We start from the raw sequence: 12,838 nt of genomic DNA, 5'->3' as shown, positions 1-12,838 counted from the left end.
GATGCTCTCTTAGTTTGGAGAGTAACTCGGGAGAAGAACAGGATGGATTTGGGGCTGGCATCTGACCTGCAAAATAAAAATGTGTTATGTCTGGACTAAATGAGATTCCCAGAGATCAGTCAAGCTCTGGAGGCATCATTTTGTTTTTTTGTTTAATTTAGTCCAGACTGCAGCAAATTTCAACTCCTCATTTTTTAATTTAACCCTTATTCAGTCCTCTGGTGTCTTTTGCCCAGCTCTGGTTTCATGCTGTGTGGGTTACTTTGATAATATACCCTGAATACACACTGAATATCCTGATTCAGATACACTTGGAATCTCCACTGTCTTCAAAATATCAGATGCTGTGTATTTATTAATGCAGATCTCTTGGTAGCTGTTCTGTGGTCATCCTCGAGTTGGTAACCACTCAAAAAATCAAAACATGGGCTCTTTGGACCTTCCTAAAAGTCTGAGGCATCAAATCCGCTCTCCTGCATCTCCTGCATCTCCTGCCTTGCTTCTTTAATGCTCACAGAGCCTGGCTTGTATTTAAACTTCTTTTTGCACAATGCAAAAGCTTCTAAAAATACTATCATGCCAGAGCCTGAGTTTTCACTGTAAATCCCAGTTGATGGCAAAATGTGTAGTTATGGAGCTTCTCAACCAGCAGCGTTACGCAGCTGCTGGGCTCTCTCCTCCTGGGTAAATATTTAGGTGGTTTTCTAATAGTTCAGGGAGGATTTGCATGTAGGGTGAGTAATTCGGTGGTGGGAAAGTGTGGATGAAGAGTTTCTTTGTCAGCTGCCAGTCTGATGCTTTGCAGGACCTGGTCAACATGTTGGATGGCTGCATCTTGCCCGGATTTTGCTGTGGATGGGACTGACTCTCTTGGGCAGTTAAACTGCCTCCAGGCTGTGAGTTAATTCACAGCAAGAGCCCGTAATGGGAGATGTGCATCGCCTCTCCATGTATAATAGCATAACTTCTTGCCAGAAGATAAAAGCTGGGCAAAAAAACATTATGACATGGATGTATTTTTGCTATATAGAAATTAAAACCCAGTGGCATGAGGCTGTTGCACCCTTTATTTATTTACCTCTTTATTTATTTCTTTAGAGATTCCTCCTTTCTGATAACCAAGATGTGGTTATCAGGCTACTTTAACTAAAAGGGTGGCACACAAGCATGGGAGTGCGTTCATCCCCGAGAGTCCACTTTTATGCCTGGGTATTAAATATTTAGAGAGATTGTCTGCTGCCCTGGGGAGCCAGCTCCTGGTATAGCCCATCCTGCTGAGCTTGCTTTAAGGAGCATTAAACATAATTGCAGAGGGCTGGGGGATGCTCTATCCCTACCCTAATGGTTGGACTTTAATTTGGGTCTTTCTCCCTGCATCAGCTGGGAGGTCAACCTTGCTCGAATGCGCTGGCCTCTTAACCCAAGTCCTCGCTAAGAGATGCTCTGCAGCATCTTCGGAGCGACCCAAAGTTGACGTACATTTATTTGAACGCTTCAAACTAGTTAAAAAAGATGCTCCTACAGCGAGACAGCTCTGCAGTGAGGGGGAAGCCAAAAATAAAATGCAAAAAACCCCTCAGTTGTGGCTTAAATGCCCAGTTGATACTTGACATGCTTGCGGCAAGCTGGAATGAGCTTCCAGCAAGCTTGAACATGCTTGCCAGTGAGTAGCACAGAGCTTGCTCAATGCCTCTGATGGACAGGCATGTGCTGCCCACACTGACACTGCGCCTGCGCCATCGCTTTTATTTGCGGAGGGAACAGATGGGGCTTTGCCGATGCCGGCAGCCCAAGTGACAGCTCGCACGCGGGGAGAGCGCGCTGCCGCACTATCAAATTCTGCTCGCTCACTTCCCAACACGCCCGGGCTGGCAGGTGAGTGACTGAGCCGCTCTCGTACCACCTGGAAAGCTGATATACAGCCTTTATTTTCAATTCATTCTTTCCTACGCCAGTCAAGGACAATTTAATTATGTGCATGCACGTATTGGAAGCAGGCGCTGGGCTTCCCCCACTGGCTGCAGGGAGCAGCCAAGCCAAGCGCGGAAATTTTCTGGACTGATAGCACAAGCGTGTGAGTTGCCTGGAGAGTTTTTTTGGCATGTTTGGGTGCCAAGGGGAAAGGTCCCTGTGGTGTTCAGAGCTGGCGAGGAGCCCTTTTACCATGGCGGCTCTGGAGGTGCCGGCAACATGGAGGTCTGTGAAGAGCATCCTCACCTGTCTGGGCTCTGGGAGCTGCTTGTGTTGGATTAAGCAATAAGATCATAGAATCATCGAATGGTTTGAGTTGGAAGGGACCTTTAAAGATCATCTAGTCCAACCCCTCTGCCATGAGCAGGGACATCAACTCGATCAGGTTGCTCAGAGTCTTGTCCAACCTGACCTTGAATGTTTCCAGGGATGGGGCATCTACCACCTCTCTGGGCAACCTGTGCCAGTGTTTCACTGCCTTCATCATAAAATATTTCTTCCTTTTATCTAGTCTGAATCCCCCCTCTTTTAGTTTAAAAGTATTCCCCCTTGCCCTATCACTACAGGCTCTGCTAAAAAGTCTGTCCCCATCTTTCTTATAAGTTCCCTTTAAGTATTGAAAGGTGGCTGTAAGGTCTCCCCAGAGACTACTCCGGGCTGAACACTCCCAGTTTTCTCAGCCTTTCCTCATAGGAGAGGTGTTTCATCCCTCTGATCATTTTTGTGAAATTAAGATACTGAGGGCTGTGTGAATTCCTGCAAAATTTCTCGATTCTGAGGAAACTACTTATGTTTTCTTTTCTGTTTTCAACAGCGAGGTTGCACTGTACGCCTAGTCCTGGCTTTTCTCCAGCCGGCTGCCTGAACAGATCAGCTACAAGCCGATACTTCGCCAGGTCTGTACTTGCAGGGAGGAATAGCGTGCTCCCCCTCTGGATGCTGCATGTGATTTATGCTCAGGAGGGTGTCAAAAGCATGAGACGTGTGTATTTAACTGGCTGTTTATTTGGTGAAGCTCTGGCCACTGCTTTTCCCCCAGCCTCTGCTCCAAGGGGGTTGTAAGCTCAGCAGAAAGCTGTGATTTCAGCTTTGAAAGGGTTTGAAAGGTTATTAATGGATAGCAACACCTTTCTGCAGGCAAAGAATGCCAACTCCTGCTTGGAAAGTCCCTTTTAAAATCAACTGTAGTGTTTTCAAGGGCTATTTTGTTTTTTTCCCCCCAGCTGAGAAGCCCTGAAATTTAACCCAGCAAAACTGCAGTTTTCCTTCTCTCTGTCCCACCCACAGACCGGGAATTTGCCATGTGGCAACTGGAAAGCACCGTGTATGGGAGAAAGATGGCACGTTGCTTGTGTTCAAAGCCCTGCCAGCTTTCTTCTTGCCGTTTTTTTTTTTATGCTACAGTTGTGCCACATATCATCGTGTCCTTAAGTATGAGCATTTGTAGACAAGTCCCTCTTAATAGTAGCGCTCTGAAATTTATTCCTGAAGTGTGTCAGTTCCAGATGTCTGTATACAGATGTAATGCCAGATTCTAGCTCTATTTTATCATGTCCTGCCACTAATATAAACTAATTAAAAATCTACTATTGGAGTTAATTGTTGCTGGAGTCCAGCTTGCAAGTGCTTTCTGTGCAGGTCGATGTGCTGGTGACTTGGCCAGGTATCACAAGTAGCAGAGATGTTGACTAAGGGAGAGCCTTTTTTCAATATCATAATTTTTAGCAAAGAAATATTCTTTTTTTAAATGCTTACCATACTGTATCATGGCTTGCCTTGCGGTCACCTTAAGTACCAAGAAGCAGTTTGTGGTGGGGCTTGGTATCCCCCCAAGCCATTTGTGATGAAAGAGGTGGTGACATTTCTGATGCTGAAATGAGGCTTTTGCATTCAGCATTTTGGCTATGTGAAGTTGTCTTTATCTTATTGCATTTTAACCCAAGAGCTGTAGACAACCAATAATGACAGAGGTAAAAATACATGTTCCCCCCTAAAGTAGTTTCCCTGAGCCAGTATTTGTGATGGGTAATGCTATTGTGACCCTTAGATCTGTATTTCTTCCACCAGGAGGACCAAGACTGTGGAAATACATAATATTAGATAATATTTATATATTATACATGTATTAAAATAATTTTATATATAAATATTTATCCTTAGTCTCTAAGGAAGCAAAACATACGACTACCCAGAGAACCTAAGGTGAGCGGCGTATCTTCTGCAAACTTGAGTTAATCATGCTGTATCATCTTAATTATCTGCTCAGAGACATCAAACATGACCTCCATGGTGTTGAATTCAGCCAAATCTCAACACTTCCCCCTCTTCCTCCTGGTCCCATATATCTCTATAGCTGCTAGGTAATTAATTACCTCTTCATCTGGAAGCTTATGAAAAATGTGTGCTAAGCAGCTTTCGATATCCTTAAGCAACTTCTAGGGTACCAGGCAATCAATAGCAAGTTTTTCTGATATTTGGTGTTACCTTGTGTTCCCATGGCTGTCACATAGGCCCTCGCTCACTGAGGTCCATAAGCAGGTGCCCACTTGAAGGACTTGAATAGCAGCAGGCCAGCTGGCAGGACACATGCTGCAGTGCCCTCTGAGTTGTTCAGCATTTGCATCCTGTGCTGCATGAGCCCAGCATGGGAGAGAATGTTTTCTGCCTCACCAAAACTGCAGGAAGCTCTCTCCATGCTCATAGAATCATAGGAGAGAATCACGGTTATGGAGGTGGGAAGGGATCTCTGGAGAGCTGTTCTTCCTCCTGCCCCAAAGGGCCTCTTGTCCTCCTAGCATATGTCTCTGAGAAGGTCTGGTTCCATCTTCTCCGCACCATCCCATTAAGAAGTCATGGAGGACAGTAAGATCCCCTTGGCCTCCTCCCTGCTGAGCAGATCAGCCCATGGCCTCTGCTCAGATGTCCTGTGCTCCAGCCCCAACCGTCTGGGTGGCCTGCGCTGAATGTGCTGCCATCCATCACTGTTGTACTGGGAGCCCCAGACTGGACCCAGTGCCCAGCTGTGGTCTTGCATGTGCCAAATAGAGGGGTAGGTCACCTCCCTCATCGTCCCAGCTGTGTTCCACTCATACAGCCCAGGATGTGGTTGGTGTCATCACTGCAAGGGTGCCTGGCTGACTCCTGGGTGCCTTGTTGTTCCCCAGGGTTGTCTTCTGCAGAGGTGCTTTCCAAGAGGTTGGTCACAACCTGGCCTGCTGCATGGGGTGATTGTGTACCTAGTGCAGATGTTTCCAGGGAGATAGGCCTCATCTTGCACATTTTTAAGATTCAAGTTAAAGCTGGCCAAAACTCACAAAGACCTAAAAGCTTATGGTCCAGCACAAGCTTCCTTAATATTGCAGTCTCTTCAAAGTGAAACTTGGGCTCCTCTGTGATTTCAGGTGCTGTTGGCCTGTCTTCTCTATGTCATTGTTGCGTTGAAGTTGGAGATGTTTCCTGACCCTGTCTCTCTTTCTCGTTTAGCCGTGCTGTTCAGCGGAGTTTGGCCATCATTCGTCAAGCTAAACAGAAGAAAAAGAAGAAGGAATACTGTATGTACTACAACCGCTTCGGCAAGTGTAATCGTGGGGAGAGTTGCCCCTACATTCATGATCCGGAGAAGGTGGCCGTCTGCACCAGGTATGGATGGACACAGCAAGTGCAGTGCTTTGGTCTGTCATAGTAGGCTGAGCCATTGGTTGGCTTTGGTGCTTGCTCATGTGATACTCCCCAGGGAAAAAACCTGATAACAGAGATGTAAGACCATGAGGACAGCTGTTCTGGGTCAGGCCTGGGGTCTGCCCAGCACTGTTGGGTTGGCAGGTACCTACAGGAGGAGAAGATGAGGAACACGGTGAAAGGCACTTTCGCCTTGCTGGGACCACTCAGCTTCTGGCAGTGAAGCCCTGCAGCCTAGCAGGGTTTGCATTCCAATTACTAGAGTTTGCCACCAAACCATCATCATGTAATAGTCAGCAGTTCTTTTTTTGGGGTGAATTTATTTAGTCCTTTCTTCAACACATGGTATTTATGGCAGCGGGTTGCACAACTGGATTACGGACTGCATGAAAAGTGCTTCCGCAACAGACTGCTCAACTGTTGTGCTGGGTGCCTCCTCGCTCGTGGCTCTTGAGACAGATGGAAAAGTCATTCCGTGATCACCTTCTAGGCACCATTTGTAACTATATAGTCCTCCCCTCTCTGTCTGAACTTCCCAGACCGGAGGATCATTGTCTATTTAATCTTTTGTGATAATTTTTCTCTAAATTTACACAGCAGTTTACATCTATTAACGCTAATAAAGCATTGCACAGCTAGCCTCCAAGTTAAATACACACATTTTGGTTATTGTGGACAGACTGTAGGGATTACAGAAATATTTGTTTCACATTTTGGAGGTGGATACCATCACCAGGATGTTTACAGGTAGAAAGTATCCTTCCATATCATAGTACAGAAGCTCTAAAAAACCTAAAAAATCAGAGTAGTGTTTTAAGAATTAATAATAAGATCAAATCAACTTTGCTTAAATATAGCCAGAATAATAGTCCTTAGTGATGTACTTACTGCTGTCAGGTTGAGGATGTCATCAAGGTTTGCCAGGTGGTATTTAAAGGCTAAAACATTTAGCCAGTCCCCAAAGGCACCATCTAACTGGAATGATTTTGTGGGTCGTGGGTATACCTGGTACAGATACCAGCGCGGTGCAGATCTGAGCTGAGTGACTTGAGAGCCTGCCCTGACCATGCACCGGGTGATTTCTTCTAGCAGCATTTCTCAGATCTGCTCAGATCCATGCAGCAGGTTTGAATCCTTCAGCCTGTGATGCCATACAGCTACAAGACTCGCTGATTTATTACAGGAGAACTGATTCATGTTGCCAGCTCATTATACCTGCCCAACAGTTGATTAAACTATATTATTAGTCATTTAAAAAGTGTAGAAAAGCCAACTCCACTGATGAACTCCTTGAGTAATTTCTCCATAAAATTGCTGCTGTGCTACAATCGTTTGGAGGTTGCACAAAGCTCAGTGGGAGACCATACAGAAGGGAAAGGTGATTTATTGATTTTTTAACTGATTTCACTTGCTTTCACATATTCTTCCCTAACACATCCTCATGAACACTGAGGCTCGTATGTCCAAGGTATCTGGTCAGGATTATTTCTGGTGATTTAGAGGACAAGGGATGCTAACTACTAACTCCTCACTTTGAATCCTTACTCCTTCTTATGTTCATGACAAAGTCTGGTTTTGGGCTGTGCTCCATGTGTGCTTTAGGAATTTCTGGTCCCAAAGGTCTTTTGGATTTCCGTCCTGTGCCATTTCCATGAGTCACTAGAGGACAACGCTCATTATCTTGTGTCTTGTTTTGCCATCAACCAGCTGGTTTTCATGTCTATATGTTCCCATTTATACTTTTTTCAAACCAATCTGAATTATTTTTATTTTTTTTTAATGAATCTCCCCATGCTCAGCTCTAAATTTACCCAGATTTTATAAGTAAAGCTGGAGGCATATTCTGTGTTCCAGAATCTCCCTGCAAGCCTGTGCAGCTGAGAGCATGTACCCCTGGAGTCTCCTTTGAAAGGGTTCAGACCAGCACTCTTCCCACGATAACGTGTATTTTATTAATCTGCTGTCACACTGGTAGCTCCTAGGAAAACTTCTGAGTCCAAACATCCTCATGTGCTTTGGGATCTTAGTTTCTCTTGTGTGCCTGTCTCTGCTTCTCCTGGTTGTTGGCCACTCAGACCTGGAGTTCCTCCTTGTACTTCATTCAGCATCTGGTGTAATCAGGGCTCTAGGAAGAATCTTTCTCCTTCTGGGAGCATCATTTCTGAACCTCAGGGTGCATGCTTTGCTCTACCTACTAATAAGCAGCCTAATATGATGAAAGAGCACAATCTGTCAGGAAGCATCAGCTACTCTGTGATGATTCAAGGTGTGAAATGGGCTTTAACAGTGAGCTTGGCAGCAGTTAGGTGTATTTGTGGCCTTGGGGCAGATGTGGTAATGGGGCAAGGCAGATGCTTGGTGTTTAAAAACCCGTGTTGTGCGACCCACCTCATGCTTGACCCTCTCCTTCTGGTGTATCTACAGGTTTCTCCGTGGCACGTGCAAGAAGACAGATGGGACCTGTTCGTTTTCCCACAAGGTGTCGAAAGACAAGGTCTGTATGGCTTCCCACTGAGCGCGGTGTGGCTCTGTGAGCAAGCGGACCTATGCTGGTGGTTGTGGGGAAGTCTTCCTCATTGAATGCTTCCAACAGAGTTCATTTATAGTTTGCTTGCCGAGCTGTTCAGGCATATGATGGGGTTGTGAGAGCGAAGTGTGCCTTTTGAAATGACACAGTGGATCGGTATATGAATGCATTAAACAATGAATTGGGAACCAAAACACCTAGGGCTGTGTTGGGTGATGTGTTGGGTTAAGGAGTGCTTAAACTCCAGGGACTGAAGAGAAAGAGCATGGGAGTAACGTTTAGTTGCATCTAATCCTTAGCTACCTCCATAAGATCACCCTTCCCTCTAAACAGCCCTGTGCTGGTGTCGGAGGAAGAGGAGGATGTTTTAACATACAAGAGCTTGGAGGTATAAATTAACCTTTCTAAAAAGCCAGGCAGTGAAACTGGCTAGTAGAATGGCTTTTGAGTTCATCTTCGTTTTCAGCTTCCTTTATTTGGGTCTCTGTGGTTTTATTACACAGACCGAGGTGGAAAAATAATTAGGTTTTCTTTTAGTGATTATCAGTTGACAATTCAGCAGATTAACCTCCGTTCAGTGGCTAGGATCTCCAGTCGGACGTAGCTTTGGAGACCTCAAGCGTTGAAGCCGAAGCGAAGTTGGTGCTGAAGGTTAAGTGTAGCTGTGGGTCCTTCGCTTAGCTGGGATGTGCTTCAAGCACATATTTACATTTCAGCTTTGTTGGATGGATTTGGAAGACCATTTCTCTGCTACAGACAAAGGATCACCCAGACAACAGCAGTAAGGTTAATCCCACCAAGCTATTAAACACCAGCGAGAGCGGTGTCGCTGCATGGGGAGTGGTTTGGGATCGGCTCTGGTGTCAAGGCTCCGCTGTCAGGATGGAGGTGACAGAAAGCGGGATGCGAATGAGGACTGGTCTTCCTGGAGAAGCCTGTAAGGCTCAGTCCTTCTTTGTGTCACTTGAGGAGCCTGCAGCCCCCCTTGGCTGTATTTCTGACATGTCATTTGTCGAAAGCAGCTTTGTCAAAGCTTTCACAGCTGTGCCTGGGGCACGGCAGGGACTGAAGCTCGCCTGAGCCACATCTGAAAGCACTGCTTTTAATTATTCAAGCTTTAGTTATTTAGCCCGTGCCCTTTGAATTGTCCTTATAGCGTGTTCTTCTCCCCACTCCCTTGAAGTATCACCTTCCTCCATTCCCCATCCACAGCATCACATAGGTAGTTACAGTGCAATTACTGACCTGTAAAGGATTTAACCCATGGGACATCGGCTCTCATCAGCATCTGGGACAGGACCTTTTCCAACAGTGTTTGCCTTTGGGCACAGTTTTCTTGTCTCCCTTTTCCTCCGTTTGCCTAAGGCACGTTCGTTGTCAGTGGGGAGCTCATAAGTTATCCTTGCAGTGAGCAGAGTCGCTCTGAACGAGACACAAAGCACCATATGCTTTTTACATGTATCTCTCTTCAGAGTCACTTAATCACGAGTATATAAAATAGAGGAGATAGACTGGGGACAGCTGTACTCCCTGACTCATGGCATGTCAAAAGAGGGATGAGGATGAGAACTGATTGAAGGGAAAAAAGCTGTGGCTTTTTTTTCTTCCTATAACATATAGTTAGACTTCAGAAATCAAGAAGCCAAGAAAGAAGAAAGCTTTTAAAAGGACTGGCTGTTGGTGTATCTAGAATTGTTAGAATTAACGCAGATTTGGAGTGGATATGGGGCCAGCTACTTCTTTTCACTGGAGTAAGTGATACGCAAGTGCTAATGGGAGCATGCAACTGTGCTCAGAGCCTGTGGCTCCGAGCCAAAGGATTGATATCCATCCAGACTGCATGGGACTGTTGGCTTACATCTGTACCGGTGAGTTAAATGGTATTTCAGCAGGTACCAGAGCTTGTTTTTGGTCCCAGGGCAGGAGTTGGAGATGGCCAAGGAACTGTTGCAGTCAGTGACTTGGCAGCAGCCGTTTCCACTAAAGGATGCAACGGCTGGATGCAGATAGGTTTGTGCCAACTGGTCTTGGTACCCAGGAATATTCTTCAACATGTTTAATTTGCTGGTGGAGATGTGGCCTCAGTTTCCCCTCCAGAAGCACCAGTGTGTCTTGGTGCCTCAAGGAGGACGTCAAGCTTTTGGCTTCTGAGCTCCATTTTGGATGGATAGATGGAGAATGATGGCTGCAGCATGGCATGGAAAACTCAGCCTTTCCCCCTTAGCAGCACCTCGCCAGTTAGGAATCGGGCAATGATAACGATAACATCATTGTGGTACTAAAACTGAATTAAAAAGGAGTGGCTGTGCCGACGCTTGTTGCAGAAGAGCTGGTTTGCTGAGGGGGGCAGAAGGGGGTCCCATGGCGTGCAGGTGGCCTCTGGCCATCTCACCTTTTTCCTTAGCAGTTTGCCACTACCATAAGTATCATCTAAGCCCAAGATCAGTCATTAAATTAACAAGCCTGCAAAGGAAGCAGGCAGATGCAAGCTCTCTTGTGTGCCTTAGAAACAAATGCTTTGAGAGAACGTGTTTCTGGCCACGCATGTTGCGCTCTGTGGGGAAGGAGGATTATTTTTCGTAGGCCTGGGCACCTCAGGGGTGGTTCAGAGGTCTCCGCTCACTACCTTGTCGTCAGTGTGGGCTAGAAGAGAAACAGCCTCCTCTGCAGAGTGCAAGCCTGTTTCAGGGTGATTTATAGCTGCAGGGATGCTGCTACCCAAAGCGAGAGGCGACTTTGCTTTTCAACTCCTGTAGCTCCCTGTTAACCCAAGTGATTACTAGCAAAGGTGGTGTTAGCCTCATTTATCAGTGGAGGAGAAAGGCAGGTGAAGGCAATCCGCAGAGGAAGGCAACAGTTTCCCCCTGCTCGTGGGTATTTTGGAGCAGATCCCACTTGTTCCTTGGATGACGGATTATGGGGGTCACTTGTTTTTGGCTATTTGAGCTGGGGGGTTAATGCAATGAATTATTGTTTTTTTCTTGTGGTTAGTGATGACGGGGTGTCAGCTGTGGTTTGGGGGGTTCCTGGTTTTGCTGATGCCTCACTAGTTGGCTCTCGATTTCACTTTGTGGCTATGGGGGACACACACCTCACAACCTCCTCATCAGAGAAGCGTCAGGTTATTGTTGTTGTGTATCTCACTCCGGTGGGATGTCATTGGAGATGGGGCTCCATACCTGGTCCACGAGGTGAAGGACCAAGGGCTTGTGGGGCTTAACTGTTGCTTTGAGGACAAAACTCTTGCTCAGCATTGGGATGATCCTGTGCCTCGGTTTCCCTAGTGAAAAATGGGGACAATCCCTGTTTTCTGTAACAAACTTGCATGGGCTGAGCTGTTGCAGCAGCAGGGAGCTTTTCCGCATCCTAAGCCGTAAAACCCTTGCTCCAAGCAGCGGATGATCTCCAGGGTGGAGGGCTGCTCCAGATGGACACAATGCTTTGCAGGTGCTCTCAAAAAGCAAACTGCCCCTCTAGCCATGGAAAAAGGGGCCTGGAGGAGAGGGAAGGCTGGCAGTTGGGGAATTCTGCTCTTGCAGGTGATGCGGTGCGTAGCCCTTGGCTAAGGAGCATCTGTCGAAGTGATGTGCAGGGAATTTCTCCACAACGGGGCAGAGCCACCGGCGCATCCTGGTGATTGAGAGAAACTGGTAAATCTGAATGAATGGCTTTGTGAGTGAAGGTTAGCAAGAGGCTAGGACTCGGGCAACCGCCTGCTGCTGCTACAACAGCTTTTCCCCTTGAGGAACTCGAAAAGAATCAGCATTTTTCTCCCTAATAGAGCTTCAAAACTCTGTTGTGAGCAATTTGGAAATTCACGTTGAGTTTCAGGTTCATTAGCTGCTGGCTCCAAAGCATGTACATAGTCAAAGATGTCTAATACGGACGCACCGCACCAGTGCCTTGAATTAATGTTATTGTTATTTGTGTGGACGTAGTGGGGTGCAAACAAGGTTAATTGAAATGAGAGTGCTGCTTCCTCTTGATAATGGCTCAGGCTTGACAGCTAGGAGGAGTTTATTTTTGTAGAAGAGCTGCCTTTATTATCCCTTTTTATTAGAGCTAATTTGGGCTCTATATCAAAAACTACATTAAGGGAATCATTTACGGTCACACCACCACAACCAAAAAAGATAGCCCCAGAGCCCTGTCCTTTATGTTAATGTCGGCAGTTAAAAGACAATTAAAAATAAACTCTTCTCTTTTAAAGGACCCTTTGTTTTCTTTCCTATCTGCTTCCCCCTCCTTCTCTCCGTTCCTCTCTTTGCCTCAAGTGAGCCAATTTAGTTAAAACCCTAATGTGCCCTTCAGGGAAAGGGATTTTTCCAGATAGCCTCAGCTGTGGTTATTGCAGAATTGTAAATATTAGTTTGGGGATGCTCAAACTGGTGGGGCTGAGAATCTACCGGTGAACAGAGAGATCAATACTGTGCTGAGCCGGAAGGAGATCTGGCATGTAGGTGATCACCAAGGGATTGAGCAGGAGGAGCTGGACCGGCGCGACGACTTCGGGAAGCACACGTTCCCTTTGGCAGCTGCCTAGTCGGGTCGGGAAGTTGCCTGTGGTAGCCGGTGAGTTAAGGATGCTGAAATATCACAGCAGGCTGGTAATTTGTTTTTAATTATAACAGCTGGCAGAAGGTGAAGTTTGTGGTTTGAGGA

At 46.3% G+C, this 12,838-nt stretch overlaps 1 protein-coding gene across 1 annotated transcript in view; it reads left to right on the top strand.

Moving 5' to 3' along the window:
- ZC3H3 (zinc finger CCCH-type containing 3) overlaps positions 1 to 12,838 on the top strand; it is a 186,878-nt gene that overhangs the window by 138,163 nt on the left and 35,877 nt on the right. Inside the window, exons 6-8 of the mRNA XM_080381129.1 lie at positions 2,786 to 2,867; positions 5,455 to 5,610; positions 8,074 to 8,143. Coding sequence (XP_080237255.1) covers positions 2,786 to 2,867; positions 5,455 to 5,610; positions 8,074 to 8,143 — 308 coding nt within the window. The remainder of the gene's footprint in view (positions 1 to 2,785; positions 2,868 to 5,454; positions 5,611 to 8,073; positions 8,144 to 12,838) is intronic.

This window comes from Falco punctatus, assembly GCF_963210335.1.
Source record: "Falco punctatus genome assembly, chromosome: 3".
Classification (NCBI taxonomy): Eukaryota; Metazoa; Chordata; class Aves; order Falconiformes; family Falconidae; genus Falco; species Falco punctatus.
Note: the sequence above shows the minus strand (reverse complement) of the source record. Positions and strands in the feature narration are given on the sequence as shown.